This window comes from Chrysochloris asiatica, unplaced genomic scaffold (assembly GCF_000296735.1).
Source record: "Chrysochloris asiatica unplaced genomic scaffold, ChrAsi1.0 scaffold00246, whole genome shotgun sequence".
NCBI classification, from domain to species: Eukaryota; Metazoa; Chordata; class Mammalia; order Afrosoricida; family Chrysochloridae; genus Chrysochloris; species Chrysochloris asiatica.
The window spans coordinates 2,916,049-2,931,851 of record NW_006408764.1 but is presented as its reverse complement, the minus strand read 5'-3'; the positions used below and the strand labels follow the sequence as shown (position 1 = coordinate 2,931,851).

Here is a 15,803-nt window from a genome sequence, read left to right as displayed (position 1 = left end):
TGAAGAGACAGAAGCCAGAACTAGTGAGCTAAAAAATAAATCTCTCAACACTACTAAGATAGAAGAACAAATACAAAAAAGGATAAAAAAAATCTGAAGAAGGCCTAAGATTCATGTTGGATAACATGAAGAGGAATAACTTAAGAATTATTGGCATTCCGGAACAGGAAGAACCACGCAAGTACAAAGAGGAGAAAGTTCAAGAGATAGTGGAAGAAAATTTTCCTAATATCCTGAAAAGTGAAAAGGTAAGCATTCAAAAAGCTCAACGAGGGGGCCTAGAGGGTAAACAAGAGGGAGATGGACGTTGGAGACGGACATTGAGAGAACGAGGAGGAAAGAGAGAAAATGGCATTCACAGATTACAGTACCTACAGCCAAGCTGCAACCCAACAGGGCTACAGTGCTTACACCACCCAGCCCACTCAAGGATATGCACAAACCACCCAGGCATATGGGCAACAAAGTTATAGAACCTATGGACAACCCACTGATGTCAGCTATACCCAGACTCAGACCACTGCAACCTATGGACAGACTGCCTATGCAACTTCTTACTGGTTATAGTGCTCCGGCTGCTCCGCAGGCCTATAGCCATCCTGTCCAGGGCTATGGCACTGGTGCTTAGGGTACCACCACTACTAAAGGGAACACCACCCAGGCCTCCTATGCAGCTCAGTCAGCCTACGGCACTCAACCTGCCTATCCAACATATGGGCAGTAGCCAGCAGCCACCGTACCTGCAAGACCACAGGATGGTAGCAAGCCCACTGAGACCAGTCAGCCTCAGTCTAGCACAGGAGGTTATAACCAGCACAGTGTGGGGTATGGACAGAATAACTACAGTTATCCCCAGGTTCCTGGGAACTACCCCATGCAGCCACAGTCATTGCACCTCCACCCTATTCTCTCACCAGCTATTCCTCTTCACAGCCAACCAGCTATGATCAGAGCATTTACTCTCAGCAGAACACCTATGGACAGCTGAGCAGCTATGGACAGCAGAGCAGCTATGGGTAGCAGCCGCCCACTAGTTACCCCGTTCAGACTGTTTCCTACATCCAGGCACCAAGTCAATATAGCCAACAGAGAAGCAACTACAGGCAGCAGAGTTCACTCCGACAGGACCACCCCAGTAGCATGGGTGTTTATGGGCAGGAGTCTGGAGGATTTTCCGGACCACAAGAGAACAAGAGCATGAGTGGCCCTGATAACCAGGGCAGGGGAAGAGGGGGATTTGATCGTGGAGGCAAGAACAGAGGTGGATGGGGAGGAGGACGTGGTGGAATGGGCGCTGGAGAGCGAAGTGGCTTCAATAAGCCTGGTAGATCCATGGATGAAGGCCCAGACCTTGATTCAGACCCACCTGTAGATCCAGATGCAGATTCTAACAAGAGTGTGATTTATGTGCAGGGATTTAATGACAATGTGACCCAAAATGACCTGACAGATTTCTTTAAGCAGTGTGGGGTTAAGATGAACAAGAGAACTGGACAGCCTATGATCCATATCTACCTGGACAAGGAAACTGGGAAGCCCAAAGGCAATGACACTGTGTCTTATGAAGACCCACCAACTGCTAAGGCTGCCGTGGAGTGGTTTGATGAAAAAGATTGCCAATGGAGCAAGCTTAAAGTCTCTCGTGCTCGGAGGAAGACTCCCATGAAGAGCATATGGGGTAGATTGCCACCCTGTGAGGGCAGAGGGATGCCACCACCACTCCGAGGAGGTCCAGGGGGCCCAGGAGGTCCTGGGGTACCCATGGAAGGTCGTGAAGAAGACAGAGGTGGCTTCCCCCCAAGAGGACCACGTGGTTCCTGAGGGATCCCATCTGGAGGAAGAAATGTCCAGTACTGAGCTGGGGAATGGCAGTGCCCTAATCTAGGCTGTGGAAACCAGAACTTCGCCTGGAGAACAGAATGCAACCAGTGTAAGGCCCCTAACCCCAAAGGCTTCCTTCCGCCACCCTTCCTGTCCCCAGGTGGTGACTGAGGCAGAGGTGGCCCTGGTGGCATGCAGAGCGGGTGAAGTGACCTCATGGACCATGGCGGTCCAAGTGGAATATTCAGAGGGGGCCATGGTGGAGACAGAGATGGCTTCCGTGGTGGCCGAGGCGGCTTTGGTGGAGAAGACAAGTTGGTCCTAGGGACCCCCCTAGCTCTTTAATGGAACAAATGGGAGGAAGAAGAGGCAGACGCAGAGGACCTGGGAAAATGGATAAAGGTGAGCACCGCCAGGAGCGCAGAGACAGGCCCTACTAGATGAGACACCCTGCAGAGCTGCATTAACTACCAGATTTATTTTTTTTAACCAGAAAATGTTTTAAATTTATAATTCCATATTTATAATGTTGGTCACAACATTATGATTATTCCTTGTCTGTACTTTAGTATTTTTCACCATTTGTGGAGAAACATTAAAACTAATTAAATGGTAAAAAAAAAAAAAGAAGCTCAACGAACCACAGGAAGGATAGACCCTAAAAGAAAATCACCAAGACACATAATAATAAAGCTCTCCAAAATCAAAGGACAGAATCCTGAAAGCAGCTAGGGAAAAGAGAATTGTTAACATACAAAGGCAAGCAAATCAGATTAAGATCAGATCTCTCAACAGAAACTGTGCAGGCAAGAAAGCAATGGGGAGATATATATAAAACCCTGAAAGAAAAAAACTGCCCCCCAAGAATCCTCTACCCAGCAAAGCTGTCAATCAAATACTATGGTGTAATCAAAACATTCCAGGATAAACAGAAGCTAAGGGATTTTGCCAAACCAAACGCTGCGATGAAAAACATCCTAAAGGAAGTTCTGTAGACTGAGAACCAACAAAAACAGACAACTAAAGAAAGACATATGTGGCAGCATCACCCCGAACTCAATCGACAAATGGAAGAAGAGTCAAGAACAGAATAAAATTGTAAGAACAGAAGATGTGGGTGGTCAGTCTATGATCAAAACAATTACCGTGTGAAAGAAGGTAAACACAGAGGAACAGAGTTCCAGGTGGTGGGAAGGCCAGGTAGATTATAAGATAAAATAGATTGTCTCAAATGGAGGGAAGAACTAATGAAATACAATAAGGTAACCACAACAATGGGGTTTAGTTCGGGTGCTGGGGAGGGCAATGCAAGACTGGGGAGGTAGAAGAACAAGAAGACAGATAGGGGAACACTGAGACAGGTTTGCATGGCCTAAGTGGGACAGAGGTGAATAGTGATGCATGTTCAACCTTGGAACAATAGGGCTCTGGGATACAGGGAGCTAGGTATAGCTTGCAGAGGGTAAATAATACTAAAATGCTTGATTGTCTTAGAACTATTAATTTCCCTTGCCTACTACTGTAAAACAGATACTTGAGTGGGACAGAAAGGAATGTTGGGAAACATGATTATAGAAAAAAGTAAGCCTGCCTTCAGCCTATAACTGATTGGAATACCTAAAAGGGGTTCTAGAACTTGCCCAGTGAAACAGGCCTCTTTTAAAGCCTTTACAGAGTATAGAACCTTAGGTAGAATCCTGAGTCCCATCCAGAACCTTATGAGGTGGGATATTCCCATTAGAAAGAACAAGCAGAAGAGCCTGGAACAGCTATAGTGACAGAAGACACATCTTCAAAGGAAGATCATCAAGAAAAACCCAAAACAAAAATGTCAGCATGACTGGCTACTACAAGAATAAGGAAGCTATTTGCCAGGAAGATATCAAGACTAGCAATCAAGTTCCTTCAGGACAAAAGCCCTTCTAAAACTGAAATTCAAAGGGAAAACACAACCATGTAAGCTTGCTGGCGACCACATTGGTCTACTGGTGAGTGGGGGGGGGGAGGCAGCAATGAAGAAATGGGGTGAGTTCAACCACAGTCAACTCCCGTTGACCTGGAGACGAGACACAAGAGGAAGGGCTGGTTGGTCCAAAGTGTGGTGAGACCTAAGGACACTTGAACCCATGGGCAAAGACACAGCCACAGAGGGCTAGAGCTGAGAGTGAAGCATCCATCTGATATGAAGTGAGGAGAGATGCACAAGAATACCCAAACTTGCAGACAGCACCCATGTGACCTAGGTCAGTTAGATTAGCTTCGACGGCTCCATAATCAGAACTTGACTAGAGAAAGACTACAAAAAAAAAAAAAAAATTTTTTTATTTTTTATAAAGGACACAAGGGTAAATTGCTACAATTTGATGAACCTGACCTATACTCAGTGCGGTAGTTACTCTAAATACCAACAGAGAGGGATGGAGTCTTCACATCAAGTATCAATGCTATCCCTTCTGTACACAGGGTAGACAGGGACGGGCAACTTAGACATTGGCTACCTAAAACAAGGAGGCGATAAAGGTATGAAGTACTGGCTTACAAGGTTTCAAGAGGGAGTATTGTTTAAGAATATGGGAGGAAAGAAAGAGTCCCCACTGAATAGATTTCAACTTGTCTAAATGGGTCTGGTGAAAAGAGATGGGGATAAGACTTTGATTCAATAGTGAATAATTGTTATCATGACTAATTGCAACTGTCACAATTGTAAAGGTAGAAGTTTTGTAACAAAAACAGGGTGTGGTTAATATTACAGTCCAGAAACAGAGGACCCTAGGACCTTCAAAGGAGAAGAGCACAAGCAGAATACAGTGCCTTACCTAGACAAGCAGGGATGCCAAGGAGAGGGACATGGAGAGGGGGAGCTGCTGAGGACTCTAGATTCATGTGAAGAGAGGGACTAAGAGCTGGTGGCCAGGAGGCAGACTTACAGAATGTGCCCTTTGGAGGTGTAAAGTATTATATATGCCTGATGGTTTTGTTTGGTTTTAAAAAAGCTAAAGTGGATAGAGAGAAATACTGTTAATTGATGGTACATGGAGGGGATTATAATCATTGTAATGAAAAAGGTGTATGAATTGTTGAATGTAAAACTGATGATCTACCCTATAAGCTTTCACTCAATCCACAATAACCTTAAAAAAAAAAAAAACCCTCAAAAGGGAATAGAAATCTTACTGCCTATTATTCCCTTCATCTCCTAACTACCCACCCCCTTAGATTTCTTAAAATCTCATTTTACGTGAAAGGTAACATTAATACTGTGTTCTAAGCCTTGCTCTTTTCCAGTAGTTTCATAATCTTTAGCAAGTTATCTACCTTTTGAGTTTACTCACCTGTAAAATAGCATATGTGCAGATTAAATACAAAGATGCATGGAAGGAACCTATCACAAGAGTCAGCACACAGGATAACTGTTCAGTACAATAAAGACTACCTCTGCACTTTTCTTATAGTTCTACTGCTACTGAACACAACAGACATGCCTCCTAACACTGTACATTAACTAATACGTCCATGGGAAGCTGACAAAACACAGCAAGTCATCCCAACTTGTAGCTTTCTCTGCGCTTAGAACTGAGATGGAGGCACCTCTGCAGGCAATTGTGACAAATTCTGGAGCTGGAGCACAAGGTTAGCCTGAACAAACTAATGCCACAGTGGACAAGCCACGTCCCAAATTTGCCACAATGCAGATCTGCCTGCCAACTCTACGGACAGACAGAAAGATGGTGAGGCAGCCAGGAAGGTCTAAGACACAGGGTGATCAAGTAGGGGACTTGCAGCCAATCACAGGAAGGATGGGATGTGGAGGGATGATTCGACCATTGGCTGCCCACAGTGCGACCCATCCTGGCCCTCTCCTTCAGTGAAGTTTTAAACGATATATACTATGTTATAGTGTGCTGTCCAGTCAATTCCAAGTCACAGTGACCCTATAACACAGTGATTTACCCATTACAGTTTCTTAGGCTATAATCTTTACTAGAGATTACCATGTGTCTTCTCCTCTAGGCCAACTGATGGGGTCAAACATTTGGAATTTCACTTAGCAGCTGTCTTTAACCATTACACCATGAACGCTCCTAATCTATACTAAAGTTTTGCATTTTACAATTATAATTCACAGCTTTTAAGGTCTAAATGCTACAATAAAACATTCATATTGATCATTTCTAAGTGATAAAACCAAAATAAACTCAAAGTCATTGCCATCAACTGATTCTGGCTCACAATGACTCTATAGGACAGAGAAAAACTGCTCCACAAGGATTCCAAGGCTGTATATAGTCTTTATGAAAACAGACTGCCGATATCTTTCTTCTGCATGGGTTTGAACCGCCAACGTGTTAGTCAGCAATTAAGTGCTTAAACACTGTGCCACTAAAGTTCCTTCTTCATGTAATTTGTTGGTGTTAAATGTAGTCGAGTCGGTTTCAACTCATAATGACCCTGTATAAGGCTTTCAGGGAGTGGTTGGTGGGTCTGAATTGCCCACTTTGGGGTTAACAGTTCAGTGCTTATCCTACAGCGCCACACCAGGACTCCTCTTTATGTGATATTGTCAAATGCCATCAAATCTGTTCTGACTCACAGCGACCCTGTATAGGATTTCTGAGTAATGGCTGTGGGTTTGACCTTGTGGTTAACAGCTAACCAATACCCTTTTTATAGACCGGAAAATCAAGGTAAAAGTATAAATCCCTTTCTAATAACAAACTATTTTAACAATCATGCATAGATTTTTAAGGAGAGCTATTAACGATCCCAAAGACAACATAAGCACTTGATAGTTTTCAGAGTGTCCTTGTGTCTGGCTCATCAAAGATGTCATACTGAACAAGCTTATTCGAAGAATTCCAAACGGGAGTAGGAGTAGCTCAAACCAAGCCCTTTCTGACCTGGAATGCTTTTCTCTCGGAATCCACATCCCTGTCACAAGCAACACCCAAGAGAAGCCAGGCACAAGCATTTTAAGACTAGAAGAACACCCCCACATTTTCAACAGGATGCAGTTTCTTTGGATATTATTGCTCAGAAATATTTAACGTTGTACCGCATCTGGTCGCCCATTGGCATCCTTCAGCTCCAAGTAGGGCTTCTTCTTCACTCGGTTCAGATCTTCATGCAATCCATCTAGAAGAAAGGCTAACAGCTCCTGGGAGTCTTGTTGCTGGTAGCCAGAGAACTGAGGGGCGAAACGTCCAACCTGGGTCTAATATAAAAACAATCATTATCAGAAAATGTCATATATAAAGAACCAAGAGTCAGGGGGAAATGATCAGAAATAGTTCTGTAGAGTCAGCTGAAATGTGAGAGCAACACTTAAGTTGAATAGCCCAATTAATTCCTAAAAGCCCAAAGGAAGCTAGTGGTTCCCGTCTGAGACACCGCTCAGATCAGAAAGCCAGAACAAGAAGGCCAACCTACCCCGAAAGAAAGGGGAAAAGTGATACCCCAAGTAGTCACACGTAAGTACTGATATGAATCCCTCTCCAATTTCCTTCTGTAGTTTAAAATCTTCTAAGAACTTCAGAAATGACACCTGTATCAGCCAGAGGGATTCTCACTTTCTGTCTTGTATTGCTCCACACTACTGGTCCTCAAAGTGTGGTCTCTAGACCAGCAGCAACAGCACCACTTGGAAATCTGTTAGAAATGCATATTCTCAGGCAACAGCCCAAAACTACTCAATCAGAAACTCTGGACACACAGCACTCTGTGTTTTAACAAGCCTTCCAAGGGATTCTGATGCGTCCTAAAGTTTCAGATCCAACTCTACACCTAAGTTATTCACTAACCATGAAGAGCTACTTTAAATTTAAATTAATTAAAATAAAATACAATGAAAAATTCAGTTCCTTGGTCACAGTAAGTACATTTTATGTGTTCAGTAGTCACATGTGACTCAGGAGCTCCCATACTTGACAATGTAAATGTGGAGAGCATGTTTACCATTGAGAAGCATTACACTACCCTTAACATCATCCTTAAATAACCAAACCAGATTCACTGCTGTTGAGTTGATTCTCACGCTTAAGAGACCCTATAGGACAAAGTAGAGTCCTGGAGTGGCGCTGAGGGCTAATGCGCCAGACTGCAAAGCCGTCTGAACTGCAAGGTCGGCAGTTCAAGCTCACCAGCTGATTCTCGGAAACCCTATACAGGGTCACTATGGGTCGGAACCGACTTGATGGCACTTCACAACAACAACATAGGACAAAGTAGAACTGCTCTCATAGGGTTTCTAAGGCTAGAATTTTTAGGGTTTCTAAGGCTAGAATTTTTACAGAAGCAGACTGCCACATCTTTTTCCTGTGGAACTGGAAGGTTCAAAATGCTGACTTTTCAGTTTTCAGTGCTAAGCACTATGCCAACAGGGCACCTTAATATCTTTTAAAACTATCTGACAATGTTTGTTTATAAGGAGCACTGACTGGTAGCATAGTGGTTACGAGCAGGGCTGCTAACCTCAAGGTCAGCAGTTTGAAACTACTAGCGGTTCCACAGGAGAAAAATGAGGTTTCTGCTCCCATAAAGATTTACAGCCTTGTAAACCACATTCAGGGTTGCTATGGGTCAAAAGTGACTCGACGGCACTTAATAACAACGTTTGTTTATACTAGTTTGAGCTGGTCTTTTAATAACTTAGTATATGAACAATAATTTACATATTATTTCCCCAAAGATTAATGTGACTAAGGAAATGAAAGAGAATTCATTTTCAATTATAATAAATTATCCAAGATTGAAATTTTCTTGTGGCAGTAAGTGATTTTTCTACTTTGAATCAGAAACATGCATGCCTTTTCTACCACGCAATTCACAGAGGCTCCTTTGAACCTCATATAGGCCATATAAGCTCTCTCAGATTTTAGCATATGGGAGCCAAGGCACATTCCCCTCAGCTGGAAAGAACCAAAGCAGTATACAGCCTGAGCTGCAGCCTGGCCATCTGCTCCCCACATCTTCTTGGCTTGAGGTATCCAAGTGAGAACTGCCACTTGTCACCTTCCAGGAATAGCAACTCAATTCCTGACTTGGGGAGGGGGAGGAAATTCACACCACAGGGTAGGTTTAGGCTCAGGTTCAAAGACCCAGGAAGTACACTTCAGATGATACTAGAAGTTAAATTGAATTTTTATGATCTGGCTTTTAGGATAATGACTATTTAAAGACTAGGACCGCATAATCTAGCATTCTGAGAGGTCATCTTAAAAATGACATGGAGAGCACCCTCAACTCAGAGATGGAACTGAAGACATGCATTGAATAAATGGGCAGAATAACTGGATGACAGAAAAGAAGGGTCTGATATGGTGTGGTATGGTGCTTTTCTTCTCAGCTCACATCTTAATGCAAAAATGCATGTAAAAAAATGCCTCATTAGAACATTAAACCACTCTCCCCAAATAGGAAAAAGGAAGCATACACACAAAACCTACTTTGAACACGCGAGGGGCCACATGAGTATCCCTTCCAGACCACATCTGCTTAATGAGCTCTGCATAGGCTTCTGCAATCTCCCCTTTCATTCCCAGCGGGTTATCTCTGTTGATTTCGGCCTCATATTCATCTTCGAGAAAGTAGTCAGTCAGTGGTGCTGTATTGCTCAGGCACTAAAACAGAACATTACTGCAGCTCACACCCCTTCTAGACAGCATACAGAAGAATAAGATAAGCCAAGTTCTAAAGGGTCACTGAAGGTCAATCCCAATAAAATGAAGCACTCAGGGAATTCTCTGAAAGGCTCGTTAAGAGCAAGCGCAGCTTACCTGGAACCTGAGCTGGTAGATCACTTCATTACTAACCTCCCAGGGACATGGTCTTGGAGGACCTAAAGTTTACTGCCTAAGTCTTCATTCTAAAACAAGAAGCTACCAAAGGGCAAAAGCTGTGGATCTCAAGTACCTTGCAAAGAGAGGCTAACAAATAGCATTTGTTTTCAATGAAAGTGACTGGGACATTCTGGTGTTCCATCAGAAGACAAAATATAAATAAACTGAAGGCAAAATGTTTTACTAAAGACAAAACATTATGGGGGGGAAAAAAACAAAATAATTAGATGTGCAAAATCCAATAAATCATTGTGTGATTTTAACGCTTCACATTTCCAAATGAAGATGTGTACTAAATTATATTAAATGTTTTTCTACATCTATTGAGATCATTGCATGGTTTTCTCCTTTACTCTTACTACTGTGTTAAATGACAATGATTTTAAGTGGTAGGCTAACCTAGTCCTGGCACAAATCTTACTTGATCATGACATACTATTTTTAGAAATCACTGAATCTGATTTGCTAAAATTTTATACAGCTTATTTATATTTACAATTATGATAATTTCCTTCCTTTAATTTTCATGCCAGATTTTGGCCTTGGGGTATGTAGCCTTGTAATATGACTTAGAAATTTATCCCTCTTTTTCTACTCACTAGTATATATGTATGATTGGTATTATCTTTTCCTTAAATTTTTTAATACATTCACCACTAAAGCAATCAAAAACAAGAATTCTGTTTGTTATGCAGTTTTAAATTCCCAAATCAATTTCACCAACATATATAGGACCATTCAAATTTGTAATTTCTTCTTGTGTTAGTTTGCTAAGTTGTGCTTTTGTAGGCACCCGGTCTGGCTCATCTAAATTGTCCAATGTTAATTGTAGTTGTTAAGTGCCGTTTAGTCAGTTCTGACCCATAGGGACCCTGTATAGGGTTTCCAAGGAGTCTGGTGAGCTTGAACCACCAACTTTGCAGTTAAAATCAACTTTGCAACCCAGCACATTAACTCACAGCACAACGCCAGAACTCTATCCAATGTAACAGCATAGAGTTATTCTATTAACCTCTAATGATCGTTTACTAATGTCTAAAGGTTCATCCTTGGTATTGGTCAGTTGTGTTTTCTCTCTTCTTCCTGATATGTCCTCTCAGATGTTTATCAGTAAGCCTTTTTTTTCAAAGAAACATATTTGACTGTACTATAATCTGCTTTCCATTTCACTCTGTTCTTTGTTATTTTCCTCCTTCTACTTCTTTTAGCTTTCATTTGTCCTTTTTCTAACAATGTGAGATGGAAACTTAAATTGTGGAATTTTAACTTTTTAAAAAAAATCCTTCCTTTTTCTGGCCATCAAAACTTGAGTAAGCTTTCTGGTTGGCAATAATCAATATATATTTTAACACACACCAATTCTGGGAGAATAGCACCTCCAGACTCCATAGTGAGGGAACAACGGAAGCTCCACATCTGGAAGCCTTCTGGATGATGGCAAATCCACTTCCTTCCACTGGCTGGTTTTAATCTATATCTTTTTCTTCTAATAACCCATAACTCTGAATATAATCGCTTCCAGTGAGTTCTGTGAGTCCTTCCAGCAAATACAGGGGGCAGATAGGGACTTTTGGGAAAGACTCTATCCAGCACCTTAACAAGTTACTCATGCTTAGCCTCAAAGTGCTATGAGAAACACAGTGTGGTTTAAACGGCAGCTCTCCCCTCTACCTGCAAAGCAGAGTTCATGAAGCAAGTGTTTCCAAGGTTTCCAAGTCCGCAGAGCCCAGGATGTATGTGAGACGATGGGGACTCCTGACAATTATATGAAGCAGAGAACCCAGATCCACTGGAAAACACAATCCATATCAAGGATAAAAGTGAGTGCTACACAGGTCCTCAAGATGCCTTTTGAAGTTCCTCTAGACCCTCTAGAATTCCTGCCTGCTAGCAATCACATGACAAAAGTTCACTCTATTCCTTTCCTCAGTCCCCTTCCCTCCCATTACTCTTAAGGGGAGAAATACTCTGACTCATCCTTTCTTAGGCTTTGACAAACGCTAATTTTTGATCTCTCCAGAATGCTGACTGCCAGATGACTTCAGGGAAGAATATTTTGGTTACATTACCACCCACCAACCCACTTTCAGCCTCAACTAGGCCTAAGTATTCATGCACATCCTCTAATCTCACTTGTTTTCTTCTACCCTGTCTATGCCATGTGGAAGGTGCTCCTACAGTGTTTGGAGAAAGGGTCACAATCCAAAGGGGAAACAGGCAAGTCTCCCCCACAGCTGAGAACTAGCCCATCATAGCTATTATGTCATATGGCCATCCCTTCCTATCACAAACAAATGCAGCAACCCCCAAAACCACAGGGGAATTGGGCAAGAGGAAACACACCAGGCTCCCTAAAGAGTAAGCAACGACCAATGATGTGCCCTGAAAACTTTCACTCAATCCACAATAAAAACCTTAAAAAAAAAAAAAAAAAAAGAAAGAAAAGAGTAAGCAACGTTAGTCAGAAATGGAGTGAGACACCACATGCAGCACATTCCTACTGGGAACTCTCATCCCATTAGGTTTAGTGTAGCAGCTGAGGAGCTATCCAGGAACAACCCAGTAAAGACAGAGGGAAGGGATGCAAAATGAAAGGTCCTGCTCTTACCCCCTGCTGACACCGGAACTGTGCATCCCAGAGGTGTTAGTGCTATCACCATTTGCAATGGGAGAGGCAGACATTGAGGAATAGGGACTTGCTGATGATTTTGAAGAGGTAGTAAAATTTCTGCTAGGTACAAGGCTTGATCTGGGAGACAAAAGCAGAAACAAAGCTACTGACTTTTTACAAACAGCAAGCCCTATTTAATACCTTAGGTCTCTTCTCAAATTAATGTTCTCCATACTGAGTTACTTATAATCAATCACAAAAAGCCTGTTTTTACACTACTTCAAGATAAATTTCATTTAAGTGAGAATCAAGAAATTGGCCTTTCTGTCTCATTTGTCCACATGCTTATTTACTGAACCTTTCAGTATGATAAACTACCCAAGTGCTTCAGAGCATCCTCATTTTATTTAGAAATCATAAGGTTCTTTGTATGTTCAGAAAGTTATCAGTGAAAGACAGAAACAAATGCCAATAAGGCATGCAGTTCCTGAAAAATGCTTGATTCAAACAGCTGCCTATTAAGGACACTAGAATAGGAAAATGATAGTTTGGTTTTACTTTGCCATTCAAGGAGGATTATTTGATAATTTGCTTCCTCAAATTTACCAAAAGTAAATAAAGGTAAATTATAGGAGGGTAAGTAAAAAAGTATTGCTATAAAATCATAGACACCTTTATTAAACAAAAATATCAAAATGTGAAGCTGTTTATTATTTTTCTTCTTTGTTAATGTTTTATTGTGAATTACATGATAGTTTACATGGGAGAACATTAGTTTTACATTCATCCTATCGTATATCATTTCATTACCATGGTTACAATCCCCTCCATACATCATCAACCAACCAAAGGGTATACCCTGCAAGCCTGCCCCCTAGTCATCAGCACACAGCCCTTCTCTCTCTGTGGGTCTAGAGTTCCAAGATGTTCAAAGCTATTGTTTTTTGACATTCCCCTCAATCTAGGTCTATGTATTTCTGATGGCTGTGTTTCCATCTCTATAACCCTTCTCTGAAGATTTCTGTGCTCTTCGATTTATACCATATCAAGACAGCAGTTTTGGCATCCTCAAAGGAATCAAATTGTGTTCTTTAAAATGTTCTGTGAGTTTGGGGAACAAAAGGAAGTCTGGTATGGCACTCTAGGATCAACACTGGACTGAGAAGCACAAGGTTGGCAGTTCAAACCTACCACCTACTCCTAAGAAACCAACTCAACAGCACTTACCAACTACAAAAGGGGGTAAGGTTTTTAACAGAATTCTCCTAAAGACAGCCCTTGCTACCTTTGGAAGAATGCATTATTATAATGAAAAAATTCCTCAGTGCAATTTTCCTGGACTTTTTCTCACGAATGCAGTTTTCAATTTTCTGAAAATGTCTCATAATAAGCTCGCCACCGTGATCACCCTGTATCCTTTGAGAAAATCTATCAGGATTCTCTTTTATAATCGAAAAAAAAAGTCACCATAACCTTTTGAGTTGGCCTCTCTGCCTGAAATTTAACTGGCTCAGCAGATCCCCTCGGAAGTTACTGTTTTGACTGGACTTTGTATTTTTTTTTAAAGGCACCCTAATGAGATGAAGACAAGAGTATTACTGAGAAAACTAGTAGTTGTATATAGCCATCACTGATTGCAGAGACATGTTTGAACATGTTTTGTTTGGAATGAACATCCATGTACATATGAACTGAAACCCTAGTAGCATTTTTACTTACCCTCTTATAAACCTCTCAATCTAATTTCAAACTCATCTTTGAATATTTTTCACAGAATCTTCTTTCAGATTTACTTATACTTTCAGATTAATTCAAGAGCTAACTACCACCCAAATCTTAAATTGGAATCAATTTTATCAATATCTACTAAAATATGTCTAAAAACATAAAGAAGAAAATTAATTTTTTTGCACTGTTTCAAATACGTATAACTGAGATTTTCTTCTAGAATACGGAATTATTTTTTAGAATAGACAAAATACTTAAGAAGGTGTGCTATCCCAGCACAGTGCCACCCTTTCATGGGGTTTGATCTCAACCCAGGTTATCTGTGAGAAGCAAGTGAAATGCCAGCAACAAAGATAAGGAGTGATCCTGCCCATATCAGTAGCAGAGAGACGTCAGGAACCAATCCAGCAGCCTACGTGGGCACAAGGAATCAAGTGGTGCTCCACACTCCGAGGTCACAGAGAGAGACAGAGGGAGGACTGCTCCAGATTTCACATTCTAATAGGAAAAGAACATTCTCTAATACTGAAGAACATTTGTTTCACACAACCGCATCCTCATGCTGCAAAGGAGTCTAAGAATTAATTAATACAGTGAGTCTTGTTAAACCAGAGACACTCTATTCCATAACCCAGGTGACTGAGACACGTATTTCAGACCAGTGCAATGAGACAGACATTCCCCTGCCTAGGCAGGCAGGAAAGTCCACCAGCCATGGTTGGTATGAGATGCAGCAGCAGACTGCTAGAAAAGAGTGAAATTCAAATTTTGAAGTATAAAGCTTTCAAGGCTTAGTAACTGGTAACTTACTCCCTTGAGCTTAAAACGACAAAATGAAAAATCCATTAAAACCATTACATATATCCCAGGCCTGTCAATTCTTTAAAGAGAAGAGAAAATACTTCTGGTTCAAAGAAAAGAAGGAAATATTTTATTTACTATTTGTTCACAATATTCTAGAAAATGCTGCTTGCATTTTTCATAAGAAATTGGATCAAAATGAAATCTAATGAAAGGTACTACGTTTGAAAAATGTACATAATACAAAGTATTCTTTTAAAACGTAACCTTGATAGACAAGACAAATCAAAGACAAGAACTCTATCAAGAGAAGATATACATCCACTTAACCAAAAAAAAACATGTCCTTATCCAGGGACTGGTCCTTCCTGACAACATGTCCAAAGAACCAGAGATGAAGTTTTGCCATTCTTGCTTGTAAGGAGCATTCTGGCTGCATTTCTTCCAAAACAGATTCACTGTTCTGGCAGTCCATGGTACTTTCAATATTCTCCAACACTATAATTCAAATGCACCAATTCTTCTATGGTCTTCGTTATCCATTGTCTAACTGTTGGGGACCAAAAGGCTTACAGGCCTCATAAAACTTAAAGAATGTCAGAACTGCTCCTTATTTGATTATTCAGTTATGTTTAATATTAACTTAGAACGTGAGCTCTTGGTATCCATGTAAAACTGAATTTCCCTCTAGAACTGAGACAGTAAATCTTCCTCAGAGGACGAACAAGGACAGGTTTACTGGGATTAAGCAGGGAGGTTCTGGAGAGGAACTGCCCGGGGTATTCATTTGGGGTGGAGTGGTAAATTCTAGGAATATTGGATTAAGGACAATGGTGGCAACTCCCTTGGACCTCCCTGGGTTTAATCAGTTTGACCTATATGTTCTCCTTCCTCCTGAAAGCTTAAGCCAGGTATCTGAAACAGCTTGACTTTCTTCAGACCTTTTGAAATCCTTTTCACCTTTACCCATTGAAGATTAGGTGCTATAGGTATGTTAATTAGCCTTG

The 15,803-nt window shown here is 41.3% G+C and overlaps 1 protein-coding gene and 1 pseudogene across 4 annotated transcripts in view; one reads left to right on the top strand and one right to left on the bottom strand.

Moving 5' to 3' along the window:
• The window catches only part of USP4 (ubiquitin specific peptidase 4 (proto-oncogene)), a 73,393-nt gene that overhangs the window by 31,214 nt on the left and 26,376 nt on the right, over positions 1 to 15,803 (bottom strand). For 2 of the 4 annotated variants that reach the window (XM_006873607.1, XM_006873608.1), the window contains exons 7-10: positions 12,265 to 12,405; positions 11,328 to 11,445; positions 9,264 to 9,437; positions 6,875 to 7,033 (exon numbers count right to left, since the gene is read on the bottom strand). In XM_006873607.1, the coding sequence (XP_006873669.1) occupies positions 6,875 to 7,033; positions 9,264 to 9,437; positions 11,328 to 11,445; positions 12,265 to 12,405 (592 nt within the window). The remainder of the gene's footprint in view (positions 1 to 6,874; positions 7,034 to 9,263; positions 9,438 to 11,327; positions 11,446 to 12,264; positions 12,406 to 15,803) is intronic. The other 2 variants (XM_006873609.1, XM_006873610.1) reach the window with 1 other exon arrangement.
• Positions 349 to 2,261, top strand: LOC102821633 (annotated as a pseudogene).